General features: G+C 40.0%; 1 protein-coding gene across 1 annotated transcript in view; it reads left to right on the top strand.

The window, feature by feature from the left end:
- Positions 1-22,131, top strand: part of LOC139764923 (E3 ubiquitin-protein ligase UHRF1-like) — a 116,043-nt gene that overhangs the window by 83,045 nt on the left and 10,867 nt on the right. Inside the window, exons 9-11 of the mRNA XM_071692002.1 lie at positions 3,880-4,020; positions 11,805-11,961; positions 18,588-18,731. Of these exons, the coding sequence (XP_071548103.1) occupies positions 3,880-4,020; positions 11,805-11,961; positions 18,588-18,731 (442 nt within the window). The remainder of the gene's footprint in view (positions 1-3,879; positions 4,021-11,804; positions 11,962-18,587; positions 18,732-22,131) is intronic.

Below are 22,131 nucleotides of genomic sequence, written 5' to 3'. Positions count from 1 at the left end.
TCACTCTTCTTTTCTGAAAACCCATACAAATCTTCACCTTAGCCTCCACAAGATAATGATCAGACATCCCTCCAGTTGCACCTCTCAGCACATTAACATCCAAAAGTCTCTCTTTCGCGCGCCTGTCAATTAACACGTAATCCAATAACGCTCTCTGGCCATCTCTCCTACTTACATACGTATACTTATGTATATCTCGCTTTTTAAACCAGGTATTCCCAATCACCAGTCCTTTTTCAGCACATAAATCTACAAGCTCTTCACCATTTCCATTTACAACACTGAACACCGCATGTATACCAATTATTCCCTCAACTGCCACATTACCTACCTTTGGTTACATATATATATATATATATATTTTTTTTTTTTTTTTTTTTTTTTTATCTCTGTCGCTGTCTCCCACGTTTGCGAGGTAGCGCAAGGAAACAGACGAAAGAAATGGCCCAACCCCCCCCATACACATGTATATACATACGTCCACACACGCAAATATACATACCTACACAGCTTTCCATGGTTTACCCCAGACGCTTCACATGCCTTGATTCAATCCACTGACAGCACGTCAACCCCGGTATACCACATCGCTCCAATTCACTCTATTCCTTGCCCTCCTTTCACCCTCCTGCATGTTCAGGCCCCGATCACACAAAATCTTTTTCACTCCATCTTTCCACCTCCAATTTGGTCTCCCTCTTCTCCTCGTTCCCTCCACCTCCGACACATATATCCTCTTGGTCAATCTTTCCTCACTCATTCTCTCCATGTGCCCAAACCACTTCAAAACACCCTCTTCTGCTCTCTCAACCACGCTCTTTTTATTTCCACACATCTCTCTTACCCTTACGTTACTCACTCGATCAAACCACCTCACACCACACATTGTCCTCAAACATCTCATTTCCAGCACATCCATCCTCCTGCGCACAACTCTATCCATAGCCCACGCCTCGCAACCATACAACATTGTTGGAACCACTATTCCTTCAAACATACCCATTTTTGCTTTCCGAGATAATGTTCTCGACTTCCACACATTCTTCAAGGCCCCCAGAATTTTCGCCCCCTCCCCCACCCTATGATCCACTTCCGCTTCCATGGTTCCATCCGCTGCCAGATCCACTCCCAGATATCTAAAACACTTCACTTCCTCCAGTTTTTCTCCATTCAAACTCACCTCCCAATTGACTTGACCCTCAACCCTACTGTACCTAATAACCTTGCTCTTATTCACATTTACTCTTAACTTTCTTCTTTCACACACTTTACCAAACTCCAGTCACCAGCTTCTGCAGTTTCTCACATGAATCAGCCACCAGCGCTGTATCATCAGCGAACAACAACTGACTCACTTCCCAAGCTCTCTCATCCCCAACAGACTTCATACTTGCCCCTCTTTCCAAAACTCTTGCATTTACCTCCCTAACAACCCCATCCATAAACAAATTAAACAACCATGGAGACATCACACACCCCTGCCGCAAACCTACATTCACTGAGAACCAATCACTTTCCTCTCTTCCTACACGTACACATGCCTTACATCCTCGATAAAAACTTTTCACTGCTTCTAACAACTTGCCTCCCACACCATATATTCTTAATACCTTCCACAGAGCATCTCTATCAACTCTATCATATATATAGGATGGTACTTACAAAGGGGTGCAAATGATGGGAGGTCAAGAGAGTGTGACTGGAGGTCAATAGGAAGGTGCCAAAGTTGAAAAAGCGAGTAAGTGAGAGTTGGGGTGAGCAAGTATCGATAAAATTCAGGGAGAATAAGATGTTTTGGAAGGAGGTTAATAGTGTAAGAAAAACAAGAAATTGTAATAGACAGTGTTAAGGTGAGGAAGAGATGGAGTGAGTATTTTGAAGGATTGTTGTGCTGACTGTGTTGATAATAGGGTGGCAGATGTAGGGTATTTGATAGTTCAGGAGGTATGCAGAGTTAGAGAGTCATGGAAAGTAGTTTAGTTAAAAGAGAAGAGGTAGTGACAGCCTTGCATAAGATGAAATATAGTAAGGTAGCAGGAGTGATTGGTATTGCATGATTTTTTTTTTTCAAGAAAGAGGTGACTGTGTTGTTGATTGGTTAGTTTGAATTTGTATTGTATATATGGAGTATTTTGAGTTGCCAGAATAGGAATAAGTGGATTAAAAAGAGAGAGATACACAGGCATATATGGGGTAATAGGAAAGATGGAAAGTGGGCATTATTGAATTACATACTTTTTGATAAGTGGGGAAAAAAAAGATTCTACAGTATCCCTGGAACCTGCAGGTCATGCATACATGGTGACCCCCATGGACAATAGAAAGATTGTTTGTTGACCTAAGTGAAAAGGAGGAACACTTATAATATGAACTAGTTGTTGATGAAAGTGAAGAAAAGAACTGTGAGGGAATATATGAAGAAAATGATTTTTAGAGTATTCTATAAGGAGAAGAGAGGACAGCAACTATTGTACTTAGACTTTGTTAGCGTGGAGAAATTATGCAACAGCACTTTGTATGAAGAGGGATTTTAAGAGGACTAGATAAGGAGAAAGGAGGCCTGCAGCAATGTCCACACCATCCTCATACTTAGACATTGTTCACGGGAAAAAATTATGCAACAACACTGTGTAATTTTCTATTTATGTAACCATTAGGTGATGGAGGACTTTGGTTACAGATGATAGGTTAAGAGCTAGAATGTTTCCAAAGAAATAACACCTCCGATGTCCCCCCTTCCCATGCCAGTTCATCTCCCTCACACCCATTTTTAGTTTTAGCATTATATCATAATATTTCTGATTATATTCATTTTTTCACCAACGAAGCTGTACCTGTGAGTATCATAAGGATAAAGTGTGATACCAAGTTCAACAAAAAACAAAGCCTTCAGAATCATTCCCACAAATACAAGCCAGTCTCCCACATGGCTAATTCTTATCTTGTGTATCTTTTATAAATATCCTTAAGGTATTCAGTGCCAGTGCTTATGAAATAAGAGCAAACTGAAACCAAGCTGAAAATGAGTCTCAAACTCTCCCCATTCTCACTTGTTATGAACTGTCAGACATGTCAGGCACACCCCTCTCCTCCCCTCACGAAGCAGTGAACCAGGCCGACATTTTAAGGTATTTAATATAACTTTCTGAGAAGTTTAATTCTTTTGAATATCAGTATATCTTCTTTTTTTTTTACTTGTGAATATGAAGATGGACACTGAAACCAATACCCATGTAAGAATTCAGGATGATTGTAATTCTTTGATGCTGGTGGGTCATCCTGCCTTTTATGGTTCACCTTCTCACAAACTTTCTACTAAAGTCACTTAACCAGATGAGCTATATTTTTCATGCTAGAAGAAAAGAATTTGGGGGAATTATCTATTTTTTTTATCATGATGTTTGAGCTAAAGTTTGAAAAGTTGATGACTTTTTCAGTAAATAAAATGGTGTAGGTTAGAAAATCTAGACTAGAGAGTAAAGATTTTATAAATTGATGGTTGATGCAGAAGTGTGATAGGAAATGTGCTGGATAGAAATGATTAATTGGAGTTTGTGGAGAGTCTGAATATAGGAAATGTAACAAACAGAAATCTACGGAATGTAGGCACACGGTAATTTGAGGGAATCCAAATATGAGATGAATAGACATGATTGAGAAGGAATGCCACATTATTACTGAAAGAGAACATTTAGAGTATAATTATAAGTGTAAAGATTAGGAGTCCCTTACTCAGAGAGATTCTGCTTGAATTTTCTAACTCTATAAGAATTTTATTGTATGCTAATAGATAGGTGGAATGGAAAATTGGTTTAGAATTTTGCTTGTTTTTATGGTTACTTTTAAACTGGTTTTTCTTATTTCCTTATTTTATTTCAGAGCTCTGGCTTTAAACTGTAATGTACCTCTTAGTAAGAATGGAGCAGAAGCAAAAGATTGGAAAGGTGGGAAGCCAGTACGTGTGATCAGAAATTCCAAGGGCCGTAAACATTCTGATTTTGCTCCAGAAGAGGGTAACAGGTAAGATATGACCAGAATGTACAGGTTGAACTTCTACAATCCTGCAGTCATGGAACCAGATTACGAAATTTTCATGACCACAGGAGGCCAGTAAATGACTGGTACAGATACATACTACCTAAGCCTAAACCTAAACTAGTTACCAGATCATGCTAAACGTAAGTGTTGGTGTTTTCACAGTGTTACTTTTTAGACAAAGGAGAATAAGTAAATAAAACACAGAAAAACTTAAGAAGTTACAAAGTAAATAGATGGAAAATTATATATGTATTATATACCATCATTTACTCTTGCATGCCGAAACCTGGTAACACCTGTAGTTGGTGTTGGCATCTGTAACAGCAGAACATTTTTCACTGCACGCAGCATGCAGCTGAGTACCAAACCAGTTTGTAGGTTTCTGTAGCTGACCATAAGGTAAGTTTTTCTGTGGTATGTTTTAGCTTGTTCCACCACAGATTTCTCCAGAAAAAATACTGGCATCATTCTGACAAAGCCAAACTCAAATGTACAGTTTTTCATTCCTTCAGTGTTTTGCAAATGACTACTTTTTTTACTTTATCAGTACAGAATATAAGGATCTTATCTTTTTGCTTCTTTAAATCATACACAGTTAAGGAACCTGCATTGTAAACCTCACAAATCCCTTACTGAAATGCTCAAGTTAGGTTTATCTTGTATTGATAACAAAAAATGCTCTTTTATGTTTAGCGCTTGAACTGCTTGCTGATTTCTTTGCAACCTTGTTTAGAAGTATTTTATCTCAGAATGGTGACACACAACACTGTAAATGCTAAGAAATTGCTGATATAAAAACTACAAATACCTGAGGATGTAAACAAATAGCATAGGAAGAAAGGCAAACCATCCAGGCCATGTCATCATTCAGCAAACTAATTCCAAATCACACTAGTTCTTCCGAATTAGTACATTTCATATCGCTGTTCAAACCACAGATACTTTCAGACCATAGAATGCCAAATTATAGTGGTTCAATGTGTATTTTATAAAAATCATAATGATATTATCAACTTGAATCTCCTGATGAGTGTGATGTTGCATCACAAAGTTCTGTATGACTGGTTACTTTTCATTGCATGAAAGTCATTAGACTTGACATGCTTTGCACCATAGATATTCCACTGTCTTCATACATCACATCTAGATGCAGACCCACTGCCACTGGAAATCAGCCTTCTCTCTTCCTGCTTACACACATGCCTTACTCTCCTGGTGAAGAGTTACTGCATTTAGTAACTTTCCATTGACCCCTTTCTATTTTTATATCACCTGTTATTCCTATTGTATGCTTTCTATAGATCCACAAATGGCATATGCAATTTTTTCCAAGTATTTCTTGCAATCATTCTTTAAAGCAAACACCTGGTCCATACATTGTCTGCATTTTGTGAAGCCATAGTGCTCCTCCTAAGTCACACATTATTTGCATGCTACCACCCTCTCTGTCACCTCTCTCCTATACTCATTATCAGGTATACTTTAGTCTTATATCTCTGTAACTCAGCCATACACTTTCGCCCTCCTTGCCATTATGTAAAGGCACTTCCTGCTTGTCCTCTGACAGTGCACGGTAGGCCATACATACATTAATTAGCCTGATTGACAAGTTGATAAGAGTGTCATCCCCTTTCTTGAGAAAGTCTCCTGTACTTCCTTCCACTCCTGCCGCTTTGCTGCACTTCATGTTATGCAAAGCCTTCACGAGCTCCTTTCTTCTCACCATACCATTCACCAGGCTTTGGCTCTAGTAATAAGACTTGAGAGAGAATCTCCAGAAGCTGGTTACAGTTTGACAGTATAAATAGATATGCCAGGGGAGGAGACAGGATGGTTTATGTGTAATTTTGAAATGGGAGTGGACATGGGATCTGAGGTGAGTTATAGGGTGGGAGGGGAGAGAACATTTTAGGCACAGTGAGGGATTTGTAGGAGAAACCATTGTCTGTGAAGACAGAGATGGTTATGTTTGAAGGAATGATATTCCTAACAGTGTCGTATATATGTTAGCCCCGAGTCCCTAATGCAAAAGAATGGAAGAGGGTGGAAGTGTTCGAAAATGAATGCCAGAGAACAGACTTTGGTCTCTGGCAGGTTGATGGTGTTAGGAATGACTGTGTACGAGTGAGATGTGGTAGTGTATAGTCATTGAGAAAGCTGACTAGAGTGTGTTGAAAGGGTTTACACTTAAGGACAGGATGAGTTAGGGTGGACTGACTTGTCATAAATGGAGTGAAGTAGATGGAAGGGAAGATTAAGAAAGAGATGAAAGGAAGGAGTGAAGGGCTTTGAGATAATGCGGTCCAAACATTCAAGAGTGTGAACAGCGTTTATTAGATAGAATGAACTGAATCAGTATAGTATACTGGGAGTGACATGCTGTCAGTGGAATGAACCAGGTTATATGAAGCATTCAAGGTAAAAACCATGAAATAATATATGTGCCATGGCTGTGGATGGTGGGTTATGGTTTCTGTGCGTTGTACATGACAGCTGGAGAGTTGATGTGTACAAGTGATCTGTTGTTTTCCTGTTCCTAATGCTACCGGTTTATGGATGGAAAAGCATTTATGTATTGAAAGAAAAAGATCATAATTATACTTATTATTATGACTAATTGTTTTTGATGTTTTTCATACTTTTTTTGCTGTTTCCTGCATTATTGAGGTAATGCTAGGAACAGGCCAGGAAATGGCTTCATTTGCATATATCCATTCTTTAGCTGTCTTGTGTAATGCATCAAAATTACAGCCCCATATTCACAACAAGGCCTCACTGACCTTTGTTTAGTTTACCTCAGCCACTTCATATACCCTGACTCAGTCCAGTGACAGTATGTTGTCCCTTGTATACCATATTGCTCCAATTCACACTATCACTTGCATTCCTCTCACCCTCTTGCATGTCCAGACCCCAAGTACTGAAAACTTTATTCTCTCCATCCTTCCATCTCTGGTTTGGTCTTTGCCTTCTTTTCCCTCCATTTTTGATCATATTTCCCATTTGTTTATCCCTTTTCTCTCGTTCCCACCTATTGTCCATGTTATTTCAGTACAACCTCGTCAACTATCTCAACCATACTCTTCTTATTACCACACCTCTTTCTTACGTTGTCATTTCTTGTTCAATCAACCATCCTAACACCACATATTGTCTTCTGACATTTCATTTCCAACTTTCATCCTCTTCCACATATTCTTATCTATTGCCCGTGCTCCCCTTCCATACACTTTCAGGACTACCATACCTAAAATTTAACATGCCCATCTTTGCACTCTCAGACAGTACCCTCTCTTTCCAATCATCCTCTTTCCTCTCAGAACCTTCAGTCCCTTCCATGCCCTTAAAGTTATTTCAGCTCCCATAGGTTCATTCACTGCCATGTCAACTACCAGTTATTTCATACATTTCCATCCTGTCAGTTTTCTCCTTTCAAACTGACCCTAACAAACCTGTATCTTTGTACTTTTAAACCTAATAACCTTGCTTTTATTCACATTTACTGACACCTTTCTTCTTTGACACACACTCCCAAACTCAGACACCAGCTTTTGCAGTTTCTGATGTGAACATGCTATCAACACTGTGTCATCAGCAAACAACACCTGACTCACCTATCAGTCCCCTCATCTTCAACATACTGCATACTTCAAGACCCTTGCATCCATCTACCTCACTACTCCATTCATAGATAGATTAAACAGCCATGGTGACATCACTCACTCCTGCTGCAGGCCCACTTTCACCTACAAGCACTTACCCTTCTTGACCCACTGAAGCATATGCCGTAACCTCTTGATGAAATTCCTAACAGTTTCGTTTAGCTTTCCTTTCCCACCATATGTTATGAATATATCATCTCCCACAAAGTATCTCTTTCATATGCTTTCTCTAGATCCATAAGTGTTGCATATAAATCCTCTGTTTCTAAGTATTTCCCACATGCATTCTTCAAAGCAATACCTGATCCACACACATCCTCTGCCACTCCTGATACAACATTTTCCTCTGCCACTCCTGATACAACATTTTCCCTCCTCAGTCTGATTGTTTGTACATTCCTTCACCTTCTCAATCACTATTCTCCCATACAACTTATCAGATACACTCAACAAACTTACACCTCTGTGATTTAAATACTTGCCTTTTCGAAAACTCTTACCTTTATACATTTGCACTGTACATACATTCCACCAGTCATTAGTCTCCTCACCATGATCTGTACCAACATTTAAAATCCTAACCAACCAGTCATTAACAGTCGTTTCCTTTCTTAAGACATTCATCTGCAATACCATTCACTGCAGGTGCCTTGTCACATTTCACAACCTTTTGTCACTAGACCACTTGCCTTTGCTATTTTTATTACTATTATTAGTAGTAGTAGTAGTAGTTTGATTCCTCGCGTGTTATAAAAGGCGACTAGAGGGGACGGGAGCGGGGGGCCAGAAATCCTCCCCTCCTTGTATTTTTTTAACTTTCTAAAATGGGAAACAGAAGAAGGAGTCACGCGGGGAGTGCTCATCCTCCTCGAAGGCTCAGACTGGGGTGTCTAAATGTGTGTGGATGTAACCAAGACGTGAAAAAAGGAGAGATAGGTAGTATGTTTGAGGAAAGGAACCTGGATGTTTTGGCTCTGAGTGAAACGAAGCTCAAGGGTAAAGGGGAAGAGTGGTTTGGGAATGTCTTGGGAGTAAAGTCAGGGGTTAGTGAGAGGACAAGAGCAAGGGAAGGAGTAGCAGTACTCCTGAAACAGGAGTTGTGGGAGTATGTGATAGAATGTAAGAAAGTAAATTCTCGATTAATATGGGTAAAACTGAAAGTTGATGGAGAGAGATGGGTGATTATTGGTGCATATGCACCTGGGCATGAGAAGAAAGATCATGAGAGGCAAGTGTTTTGGGAGCAGCTGAATGAGTGTGTTAGTGGTTTTGATGCATGAGACCGGGATATAGTGATGGGTGATTTGAATGCAAAGGTGAGTAATGTGGCAGTTGAGGGAATAATTGGTATACATGCGGTGTTCAGTGTTGTAAATGGAAATGGTGAAGAGCTTGTAGATTTATGTGCTGAAAAAGGACTGGTGATTGGGAATACCTGGTTTAAAAAGCGAGATATACATAAGTATACGTATGTAAGTAGGAGAGATAGCCAGAGAGCGTTATTGGATTACGTGTTAATTGACAGGCGCGCGAAAGAGAGACTTTTGGATGTTAAAGTGCTGAGAGGTGCAACTGGAGGGATGTCTGATCATTATCTTGTGGAGGCTAAGGTGAAGATTTGTATGGGTTTTCAGAAAAGAAGAGTGAATGTTGGGGTGAAGAGGGTGGTGAGAGTAAGTGAGCTTGGGAAGGAGACTTGTGTGAGGAAGTACCAGGAGAGACTGAGTACAGAATGGAAAAAGGTGAGAACAATGGAAGTAAGGGGAGTGGGGGAGGAATGGGATGTATTTAGGGAATCAGTGATGGATTGTGCAAAAGATGTTTGTGGCATGAGAAGAGTGGGAGGTGGGTTGATTAGAAAGGGTAGTGAGTGGTGGGATGAAGAAGTAAGATTATTAGTGAAAGAGAAGAGAGAGGCATTTGGACGATTTTTGCAGGGAAAAAATGCAATTGAGTGGGAGATGTATAAAAGAAAGAGACAGGAGGTCAAGAGAAAGGTGCAAGAGGTGAAAAAGAGGGCAAATGAGAGTTGGGGTGAGAGAGTATCATTAAATTTTAGGGAGAATAAAAAGATGTTCTGGAAGGAGGTAAATAAAGTGCGTAAGACAAGGGAGCAAATGGGAACTTCAGTGAAGGGCGCAAATGGGGAGGTGATAACAAGTAGTGGTGATGTGAGAAGGAGATGGAGTGAGTATTTTGAAGGTTTGTTCAATGTGTTTGATGATAGAGTGGCAGATATAGGGTGTTTTGGTCGAGGTGGTGTGCAAAGTGAGAGGGTTAGGGAAAATAATTTGGTAAACAGAGAAGAGGTAGTGAAAGCTTTGCGGAAGATGAAAGCCGGCAAGGCAGCAGGTTTGGATGGTATTGCAGTGGAATTTATTAAAAAAGGGGGTGACTGTATTATTGACTGGTTGGTAAGGTTATTTAATGTATGTATGACTCATGGTGAGGTGCCTGAGGATTGGCGGAATGCGTGCATAGTGCCATTGTACAAAGGCAAAGGGGATAAGAGTGAGTGCTCAAATTACAGAGGTATAAGTTTGTTGAGTATTCCTGGTAAATTATATGGGAGGGTATTGATTGAGAGGGTGAAGGCATGTACAGAGCATCAGATTGGGGAAGAGCAGTGTGGTTTCAGAAGTGGTAGAGGATGTGTGGATCAGGTGTTTGCTTTGAAGAATGTATGTGAGAAATACTTAGAAAAGCAAATGGATATGTATGTAGCATTTATGGATCTGGAGAAGGCATATGATAGAGTTGATAGAGATGCTCTGTGGAAGGTATTAAGAATATATGGTGTGGGAGGCAAGTTGTTAGAAGCAGTGAAAAGTTTTTATCGAGGATGTAAGGCATGTGTACGTGTAGGAAGAGAGGAAAGTGATTGGTTCTCAGTGAATGTAGGTTTGCGGCAGGGGTGTATGATGTCTCCATGGTTGTTTAATTTGTTTATGGATGGGGTTGTTAGGGAGGTGAATGCAAGAGTTTTGGAAAGAGGGGCAAGTATGAAGTCTGTTGGGGATGAGAGAGCTTGGGAAGTGAGTCAGTTGTTGTTCGCTGATGATACAGCGCTGGTGGCTGATTCATGTGAGAAACTGCAGAAGCTGGTGACTGAGTTTGGTAAAGTGTGTGAAAGAAGAAAGTTAAGAGTAAATGTGAATAAGAGCAAGGTAATTAGGTACAGTAGGGTTGAGGGTCAAGTCAATTGGGAGGTAAGTTTGAATGGAGAAAAACTGGAGGAAGTAAAGTGTTTTAGATATCTGGGAGTGGATCTGGCAGCGGATGGAACCATGGAAGCGGAAGTGGATCATAGGGTGGGGGAGGGGGCAAAAATTCTGGGAGCCTTGAAGAATGTGTGGAAGTCGAGAACATTATCTCGGAAAGCAAAAATGGGTATGTTTGAAGGAATAGTGGTTCCAACAATGTTGTATGGTTGCGAGGCGTGGGCTATGGATAGAGTTGTGCACAGGATGATGGATGTGCTGGAAATGAGATGTTTGAGGACAATGTGTGGTGTGAGGTGGTTTGATCAAGTAAGTAACGTAAGGGTAAGAGAGATGTGTGGAAATAAAAAGAGCGTGGTTGAGAGAGCAGAAGAGGGTGTTTTGAAATGGTTTGGGCACATGGAGAGAATGAGTGAGGAAAGATTGACCAAGAGGATATATGTGTCGGAGGTGGAGGGAACGAGGAGAAGTGGGAGACCCAATTGGAGGTGGAAAGATGGAGTGAAAAAGATATTGTGTGATCAGGGCCTGAACATGCAGGAGGGTGAAAGGAGGGCAAGGAATAGAGTGAATTGGATCGATGTGGTATACCGGGGTTGACGTGCTGTCAGTGGATTGAATCAGGGCATATGAAGCGTCTGGGGTAAACCATGGAAAGCTGTGTAGGTATGTATATTTGCGTGTGTGGACGTATGTATATACATGTGTATGGGGGTGGGTTGGGCCATTTCTTTCATCTGTTTCCTTGTGCTACCTCGCAAACGCGGGAGACAGCGACAAAGCAAAAAAAGAAAAAAAAAAAATTAGTAGTAGTAGCACTACTACTACTACTATTGGTTTCATCATTTTATTTGCATTTCTCAAATGATTATTTCTGGTCAAGGTATGATGGCATCTACAAAATAGTGAAGTACTGGCAAGAAAAGGGTAGAAGTGGCTTCAAGGTATGGAGGTACCTTCTGCGCCGTGATGACCCCACACCTGCACCATGGACTAAAGAGGGCAAGAAGAGGATTAAAGAATTGGGATTAGAAATGCAGGTCTGTTTTGTATCAAAAATACACTTAATATTGTAATCTATATTTTTTTCTTATTAAAAGAAGTTTTGTGACTGTAATTAAGGTAAGCAAGGTAAAAATCCATGAAGATAGACCACTACTGGTTTCACAACAATACTTTATACTGATCTATGAATCGTGTTGTTGCTGTAGGACTAAACCTAACCACAGTGTTAGATGAATAACTTGGTTTTTTCATCCAGTTTTATTTTAGTTATGCAAATGAGAATTAGAAATAGCTGCTGCTTCCATTTTTTAATTTCTTTTCTGTATGTTCTTAATGGGTCACCTATCCATGATGCATTCATCAACACATTTTGTATGCAACTGTTTTGCTGATTCTCTTGAAATTTCCTGTGGTTTAACTGTTTACTTTAGATTCAGATTTATACAATGGAGGCTGGTTTTATGATGTGAATAGTTGGCAGATTTTAAAGAATGAATTGATTAGTCAACTAAAAATGACAGGAACTGTCTATTTATCTATCTATGTATCTATCTATCTATATCTCTGACACCTGTTCCAATTGGAACTCCCTCATAGGGGTGGCCATGGCAACAGAGTCTCCATCATTGAAGAACTTTATTGCCATTTCGTAGCATTTAGTGCCTCACCCTTAACAGGCCACTGGCAGAGGGCAAGTCTAGCGCAGTGTTTGCAGAAACTCCTACCTAATGTTCTTAATGCCCACTACTATCTAATGCTTCTACCTACTACTTCTACCTAATGTTTCTACTTAATGCTCCTACCTGAATGATCCTACCTACTACTTCTGTCTACTGCTCCAACCAGTTTGCCAAAAGGCAGGGCTAGCACATAGTGCTCACCGCAGGAACATCTAGAGTTACTAAGAATGAGCTTCGTGAGTTAAGTGTTTTCAAGTGCTACAATGACAAAGAGAGATTGTTTTTTGTGGACAGAATGCCAGTTGGCCACATGTTGTGCAGTGAGTGAATGTTAACATTACTTGTTGCGCTTGCATTTGTCTCGGGGGAAAAATAAAAGATACAAATTTATGAATGAATCTCATACCACTGTTATCAGAACTAGAGGTTCCAGATTCCATAGACTTTAAGGCCCACTATATGAATATCGTTTTGTAATCTTGATACTTCCCAGGGTCATAAAACCTATACATGAATTAATGGGACTGCAGTACATCTTATCTTTTAAAGTACAAACCATCAGTTGTGCAGCAAATGAAAACTTAAAAAAAAATCATTAAACCAATAAAAGAAAATCATTAAACCCATACAAAAGCTGAGTGTTCTATGAAATACTTTGTTGCCTGTATGCAGTACAGTTACTAGAAGTAACAAAGGATAGTTTTGCAAAATATCAAAAACAACTATTAAGTTCCATGGCTTAAGGTGGAATTTTCTTCAAGTTATGTCAGGTAAAGTTCTAGCATAACTCAGGGAAAACCCAAACCAGCTAAGGGTCATATGCCATTCAGTTCTTTAGATACTGTGAGTCATCTCTATGATGTATTAAGAGTACCTAATGTAGACCACATCATGACCACAGTAAAGTTGAAGGTCAACCCTTTTAGTCCTCAGCATGTCAGTATGTATTTCCCCAAGCCTAAGTTTTAAAAACTGTTGAAAAAAAAAATGAACTGACTTTTTTAGTTATTTCAGTACTATATGAAAAGACGTGAAACATCATAAAAGGAAAACCCTCCTTAACAGCTGTAATCCCTCTAAATTATCCAAGTGGTACAAAGGTTTCTCAGCCGGTTGTAAGCCTATATCCACCATGTAATTGTAATCACCGGTCCCAGATAAAACTTTGTGATAATTATCAACATATCTTTTTAAATCCTTACTTTACAACATGACTGCATCTTATTTCTTGATATGTAGCCATGCACTTATAAAAGTGGCCGCCATACACATGGGTTTCACTATCACCACTGCCACATGTGCTCCAATAAGAGACCTTCCTCTACCATAGGATTTGTAGGGTAACTAACAATTTTGAAACATCATAGTATGTTATTACTTCCAGTGACATAAGTGTATGGCTCAAAGCTGTTCTAGGATGTTTGGAAAGGTAAGAAACATTAGCATATATTCCGTACATGTGTAGGGCTCTGTTCCTAAGTGTGTGAGGCAGGAACTGCGTACCAGTGAAGTTCATAGTGATTTAGACTCTCTCTTTAGGGCCCACATGGTTTTTACTTAAAGTTTCACTGAGAACCATGATTAGAAGGATGTGATTATTGAACTCTTTTGCCATGGCTACCCACTTGAGGGAGTTCCCAAAGAGAATAGGCATCAAGGTATAGATAAATACAGATAGATGACCACTTCCAGTTATATATGACCTCAGGCATGTAGTTCATGTATGCCTTCCCCAAGAGGCACATAGTTGCACATATATACATGTTGTCAGCACAGTAGAAAACCTTTGTTGCTGAACCCATCATGAAGCATTTGTTTAACTAGTTATAGGAGTAGTTGGTATGCAGTTAACGACCATGGATATATTACCAGTACCACCCACCAGAGTATTGAGAGGATTAATGATGGCTGCATAGTGAGCCAGCACTTCAGTATTTGTCAAGTTGCACTCCTCTGACCCAGGTAGCTGTCTTTTCTTTCTGCCTCACCCACACATGGACTACTGGCATTCTGTCCACAAACATGCAATCGCTCCATGTCACACATAACATTTGACAATGCTCAACTCACACGGCTCGTTCTTCATAACTAAAATTTTCTTGTGGTGAGGGCTGTTTGCTAGCCCTGCCTTTTGGCAAAATGTCAGGAACAATAGATGGAAGTAGTAGGTGGGAGCATTAGGTAAGAACATTAGGTAGAAGTAGTAAGTAGGAACATTAGGCAAGAGCATTAGACAGTAGTAGTCAGTAGGAACGTTTGGTAGGAGCCTCTGCAAATGCCGCACTAGACTTGCCTTCTACTAGTGGCATATTAAGGGTGAGGCAGTAAAGGCTAAGGATGGCACTGGAGCTCACTAGTTATGGAGACTATTGCTGTGGCCACCTAGAAGGGAACAGGCGTCAGAGATGTAGATAGGTTTAACCAGTCAAAGCAAGTATGTATGATTGTGATTATGTATGCCCCTGCTAAGTACTCTGGATCCAAAAGGCAGGGCTAGCACATGTTACCAAAGGAAAATATAGAGTTATGAAGAATGAGGTGTGTGACCAGGAGAGATCATATGTTTGAGGGCAGAATGCCAATAGTCCACATGTGAATGAAGCAGAAAGAAAAGACAGCGACCTGGGTCAGAAGAGTGCGACTTGACAACCATTGAAGTGCTGGCTCACTTTGCTGCTGTCACTAAACCTCCTGATACCTGATAATGGTGAATGAACTTCTATTTCAAAAGTAATTGGGAATTTATGTCTATCAACATCTTAATTTATTAATGTTGGTGATTGTAAGTGCCACCTTCATTTCAGCTAGATCTTGCAGTGTGGAAGTGTAAACCTCCTTGTCTCTTAACTTTTTCTGCATCTTTCTTTTAGTTAGCAATCAGTAGTCCTATATGTTCTGCACATTTCTAAACCTTCCATCAAGTAGCCTATACACTTCCTTGATTACCTCATTTCTAACATTGCATTTTATTCTCTCACCTACTTCACTCAGAGTCCAGTGTACCTCTGTGTGTGTCATCCCCGTTCCTCTCCTCACTCTTTTTGTTCTGTTGATTTGTTGCCAAAATTGCTCCTTCTAATCTCCCCTGCCCTCTCTTGTCATCACTTTGTGTGTGTTTGTATGTTTTAAGTCCTTTTCTCTACATGCACAGCCATCAATATTGATTCAGTAAATTCTGTAACTTCTTTTTTCCTTTCCCTAATCAGAAATGCTGCTAGTGTGAAACAGGGAAGGTGAGAGCTGATGTGAATAAAAGTAAGGTTGTTAAGTTTAGCAGTACTGTTGAGACTACTGTACCATCAGACACATCCATCTTTGGCCTCACAGATGATTACATCTCTTTCTACACATTCCTAAATGTGCCCACCTAACCCTACCATTGGTTTAGTCCATTTCCCACGGTTCCATTCTTTGTGTACTCCCAGGTATCAAAAACACTTCACGTCATCCAAGTTTTCTTCATACAAACATTCACTCGAACTAACCTTTTTTTTTTCTTTCTTTTTTTTTTTTTTTTTTTTTTCTAATAAACCCAAAAAATCTTGCTTTAATTGATGTGGACTTTCAGCTTTCTCCTTTCATACAATCTCCCTAGCAAAGCACCAACTTTTGCAGTTTCTCAATTGAATCTGCCACCTTTGCAAATAACTAATTCACTTTTCAGGCTCCCTCACCCCTCTCTCCAAGACCCTTGCATTTACCTTCCTCAACACTCCATCCTAAACAAATTAACCAGCCATGGTGACAATACACACCCCAGCAAGAGACCTTCCTTCACCTGCATCCCTCACCTTTGTCTCTACCTACTCAAAGAAATGATAAAATGCCATACACTCCTCTCATACAATATATTCCTAACAAATTCTGCAAGGTACTTCTATCAATCCTATCATATAATTACTCCATTTCCATGAAAGCCACACATGAACCATTATATTTCTTTTAGTATTTCTCACACATTCTTTCAAGCAGACACCTGGCACATGTATCCTCTACCTTGAAACCAAATCGTTCCTCTCCAGTCTGGTGGTCTGTGCATGCCACCACCCTCTCAGTCACCATTCTTACATATAATTTACCAGGTTCACTTAATGAATTTGTACAATTTTGATTCAAACACTTGCCTCTTTTACTGTATGCCTTTATACAGTAGCATTATACAAGCATTCCCCTATTCCTAACTAACTAATCAACCAAATAGTCACTTCCTTCCTGAAGAAATTCAACTATATTACCATCCACTCCAACCACATGTCATCTTTCACAAGGCTTTCCCCACCTCTTCTCTCTTCACCAACCATTTGCCATGACTCTCTCTCTCACTTCACATACTTTCCCAACTCAGACACCCTACATCTTTCACCCTGTCATTAAACACATTCAACAATACATCAAAGCACTCAATCTCCTCTGAACCTCATTAGTCCCTGTTACCATTTCCTCATGTTCCCCCTTCACTAATGTTCCCATTTGTTCTATTGTTTTCTCACTATTAATCCCCTTCCAAAGTATTTGTGGACACTTAATCACCTTACCTCTCATTTGCTTCCTTTTTCAGCACCTGCACCTTCCTCTTGGCCCTTCTTCTGCTTTCTCTTATACATCTCCTGATATATCACCTGTTCTTTTTCAGCACCCAACTTCACAAGCTGTTCACCACTTCTCTTCATCTTACTCAATACCCAACTTCCCTCATTTTCACCCTCAGCTGCCACATAAACTTAGTTTTTCATTTAAATCACCCATCACTGATAGATAGAATTGTGTTTTGGCACTCTTGAAATAAACCAGGTTTTTGTTAAGTTCTTCTTAAGATGCTTCACTGTTCCTGGTTGAGAGATGTGTTTAGTAAGAAAAAGAATATAAGAAATAGAGTGAGATGTGGATGAGAAGTAAATTGAAGTGCTTAAAGTTAAACCATCACCATAAGAGTGAATGGGGTTATATGTAGATCATTCATGGAGTGAAGAAAAAGAGTAGGTGATACAACATAGCACCGTAGAACAACAGTGGTGATAGAATAAGAGGGAAAGTTACCCCATCAAGGACTTCTGCAGTGGACCGTTTAGAGGGGAAGTTGTGTATTAGGGAAGAGAGAGAAACAGAAAAGCCAAAAGGAGGAGCTTCAGAAAACAAAAACTTATGTTATACCTTGTCAAATGTTTTTAAGATGTCAAGGGCTACTCAGCCACTACTCATGACTTATTTCCAACACTTGGTATCTTTTCTAACAAGTTTCTTAGTCTCAAATTGTGCTTACAGATGTTTTACATAGCTACAGGGAACTTTATGGAGAGAAAGAGAGGCATCCACATGGATTTTTCTTCCAAAGTCATAGGTAAACCTCAACCCCTCTATTTGATTAGTTGCTAAACAAATAATTCAGGGGGTTATGTAGAAAATGGTAGTGCCCCTCCCTTTCTTTTCTAGTAACCCTTACTCTACACTTAACATCAAGCCATCACCACTTTTCCTCGCACATTTTCAAAGAGTAATGTTTAAATAATTTGATGTAAGTTTATGGTAAGTGGTTTTTAGGCTGAGTAGTCAAATGTATATCCCATACTTAGGAAGTCCTCATAAACATAACCTCTCTTATATTATGGGTTACGATTGCTCATACAATGAAATTCCGCATTTTGCCATAGCAGCAGATTGTCTTTTTTATTATTTTGCCTGTATCCTTAGTGATAACAAATGTGAAAAAAAAAGATGATTGCTTCAAAGTAAGTATAAACAAGAGAAATTTGTATTTATTGATGCTTGATGAGATGGAGAAAGCAGTACTGGGGGAAGATTTGGAATCTGAAAAACTGTGAAAGCAGTAGTTTGGCCCCGTATGAGTAGTATACGAACATTTTTTTTTCAAGTAAGGACAGTTTTCGTACTTTTTTTTTTATTGATTCTGTGGGCATCCAGGATAAAGCATTCCACTGCTGATATCTGTTTTACCACTTATTTAAAAGCCTTTTTCATTTTAGTTTCCTGATGGTTACCTGGAAGCACAGAGGGAGAAAGATGCAGCAGCTCTCAAAGAAGGCAGCGGATCCGATCATGAGGAAGACACAAAAAAGAAGAAAAATAAATCTAATAAAAGAAAAAGCTGCCAGGATTCAGAAATAAAGGTAATTGTTTATAAATTAGTAAGCAAAATCCTTGTAATCATTTCATCCACTGGTATTCACTCTAATCATGGTGGCTAGTGGCTGAATCCTCATAGCACATTTTAGTTACTGTAGATCTTTGGAGTTGATCTGAAAGAGCCTTTGATATTTTCAGACCAATTGTTTTTATGCAGAAAATGTATTGAAAGTACAAGCAGGTGGGAACTCTTTGCTAGGCAGATAATCATCCGGAAATTGAAGGCAGGAGGTTGATTCATTGATAGGCCTTCAGTTCAAAGATGATTCATTTTTCCTCAAGGAAATATACTGGAAAAGATAGCATAGGTACCCACAATACTTAAGACAAAGGCTTGATCCTTTCAACTGGACACACACACAGAAACTTTTTTTTTTCTTTTTTTTTTTCAAACTAAAGCCCGAATCAAGGCCATCCCATTAACTCTTTATATGGGGATAGTGTAGAAAGAAAACTTCCCACATATTTCAAAAGAAGGAACAGAAGGGAGCCAAGTGAGGATTTTCCCGCTAAGGCTCAGTCCTCTTTTCTTGATGCTACCTCACTAACACAGAAAATGGCAAATATGTATGAAAAAATATTATTTTTATTTATTTATTGTACTTGATTGCCGTTTCCTGCATGAGTAAGGTAGCGCCAGGAAACAGACAAAGAATGGCCCATCCCACATATTTCCTGCATGCCATCGAAGGCGACTAAAGGAGGTGGGAGACCCCCCTTGTATTCAAATTTCTAAAAAGGGAAACAGAAGGAGTCAGGCGGGCAGTGCTCATCCTCCTCGAAGGTTCAGATTTGGGTGTTGGAATGTGTGTGGATGTAACCAAGATGAGAAGAAAGGAGAGATAGGTAGTATGTTTGAGGAAAGAAACCTGGATGTTTTGGCTCTGAGTGAAACGGAGCTCAAGGGTAAAGGGGAAAAGTGGCTTAAGAAAGTCTTGGCAGGGATTGGGTGAAAGGATGAGAGCTAAGGAAGGAGTGGCACTACTCCTGAAGCAGGAGTTGTGGGAGTATGTGATAGAGTGTAAGCAAGTAAATTCTAGATTGATTTGGGTAAAACTGAAAGTGGACAGAGAAAGGTGGGTGATTTTGGGAGCAGTTAAGTGTGTTAGCAGCTTTGATGCACGAGATCAGGTTATAGTGATGGGTGATTTAAATGCAAAGATGAGTAATGTGGCAGTTGAGGGTATAATTGGTGTACATGGGGTGTTCAATGTTGTAAATGGAAATGGTGAAGAGCTTGTTGATTTGTGTGCTGAAAAAGGACTGGTGATTGGTAATACCTGGTTTAAGAAGAGATAAGTATACATATATGAGTAGGAGAGATGGTCAAAGGGCATTATTGGACTACGTTAATTGATAGGCGTGTAAAAAATGTGCTGAGAGGGGCAGCTGGAGGGATGTCTGGTCACTATCTTGTGGAGGCAAAGGTGAAGATTTGTAGAGGTTTCCAGAAAAGAAGAGAGAATCTTGGGGAGAAGAGAGTGGTGAGAGTAAGCGAGCTTGGAAAGAAGACTTGTGTGAGGAAGTACGAGGAGAGATTGAGTGTAGAATGGCAAAATGTAAGAGCAAAGGACATGAGGGGAGTGGGTGAGGAATGAGATGATTTTAGGGAAGCAGTGATGGCTTTCACAAAAGATGCATGTGGCATTACTCACCTTCACAGTTAAATCACCCATCTCTAAAACCTGGTCTTGTGCATCAAAGCAGCTGACACACTCTCTCAGCTGCCCCAAAACACTTGCCTCTTGTGATCTTTCTTCTCATGAGCAGATGCATATGCACCAGTAATCACCCATCTCTCTCCATCCACTTTCAGTCTTACCCAAATCAATCTAGAATTTGCTTTCTTACACTGTATCACATACTCCCACAACTTCTGCTTCAGGACTTTCCCAAACCACTCTTCCCCTTTACCTTTGAGTTTCGTTTCACTCAGAACCAGAACATCCAGGTTTCTTTCCTCAAACATACTACCTTTCCCTGCTTTCTTCTCACATTTGAACACCCCAGTCTGACCTTTCAAGGAGAATGAGCACTTCCCGCTTGACTTCCTCTGTTTCCATTTTTAGAGATTGAAATATAAGGAGAGAAGGGTTTCCAGCCCCCCACTCCCACCCCCTTTAGTCGCCTTCTACGACATGCAGGGAATATGTTGGAAGTATTCTTTCTCCCCTATCCCCAGGAAGTAGACAAATGACTGGGAGATGTATAAAAGAAAGCAGGAGGAGGTCAAGAGAAAGGTGCAAAAACTGAAAAAGAGCAAATGAGTCAGGGTGAGAGAATCATTAAATTTGAGGGAGAATAAGATGTTTTGGAAGGAGGTAAATAACATGCATAAGGTAAGAGAATAAATGGGAACGTTGATGAAGGGGGCAAGGAGGGAAATAATAACAGGTAGTGATGAAGTGAGGAGATGGAGCAAGTAATTTGAAGGTTTGTTGAATGTGCTTGATGATAGAGTGGCAGATATAGGGTGTTTTTGTTGGGGTGGTGTGCGAAGTGAGAGGTCAGGAAGAATGATTTGGTTAAGAAAGAAGAGGTAGTGAAAGCTTTGCAGAAGATGAAATCCAGCAAGGCAGTGGGTTTGGATGACATTGCAGTTGAATTTTTTAAAAGAAGGGGTGACTGTGTTGTTGATTGGTTGGTAAGGATATTCAGTGTATGTATGGACCACAGTTAAGTGCTTGAGGATATGATAGGGTTGATAGAGATGCTTTGCTGAGGGTCTTAAGCATATATATGGTGTGGGAGGTAAGTTACTAGAAGCAGTGAAAAGTTTTTACCAAGGATGTATGGCATGTGTATGAGTAGGAAGACAGGAGAGGGATTGTTTCCCTGTGAATGTCGGTTAGTGGCAGGGGTGTGATGTCCCCATGGTTGTTTAATTTGTTTATGGATGGGGTGGTTAGGGAGGTAAATGCAAGAGTTTTGGAGAGAGGGGCAAGTATGCAGTCTGTTGGGAATGAGAGGGCTTGGAAAGTGAGTCAGTTATTGTTCGCCATTGATACAGCTCTAGTGGCTGATTCTTGTGAGAATCTGCAGAAGTTGGTGACTGAGTTTGGAAAAGTGTGTGAAAGACAAAAGTTGAGAGTAAATGTGAATAAGAGCAAAGGTATTAGGTTTAGTAGGGTTGAGGGACAAGTTAATTGGGATGTAAGTTTGTATGGAGAAAAATTGGAGGACGTGAATTGTTTTAGATATTTGGCCAGAGTGGACTTAGCAGCGGATGGAAGCAGAAGTGAGTCACAGGGTGGGGAAGGGGGCAAAGGTTCTGGGGGCAATGCAGAATGTGTGGAAGTCGAGAACGTTATCTTGGAGAGCAAAAATGGGTATGTTTGAAGAAATAGTGGTTCCACCAATGTTGTATGGTTGCAAGGCTTTGGC

The sequence above is a fragment of the Panulirus ornatus genome, chromosome 51, assembly GCF_036320965.1.
Source record: "Panulirus ornatus isolate Po-2019 chromosome 51, ASM3632096v1, whole genome shotgun sequence".
Lineage (NCBI taxonomy): Eukaryota > Metazoa > Arthropoda > Malacostraca > Decapoda > Palinuridae > Panulirus > Panulirus ornatus.
The sequence above is the reverse complement of the archived record's forward strand: the minus strand, read 5'-3'. Positions and strand labels throughout refer to the sequence as shown.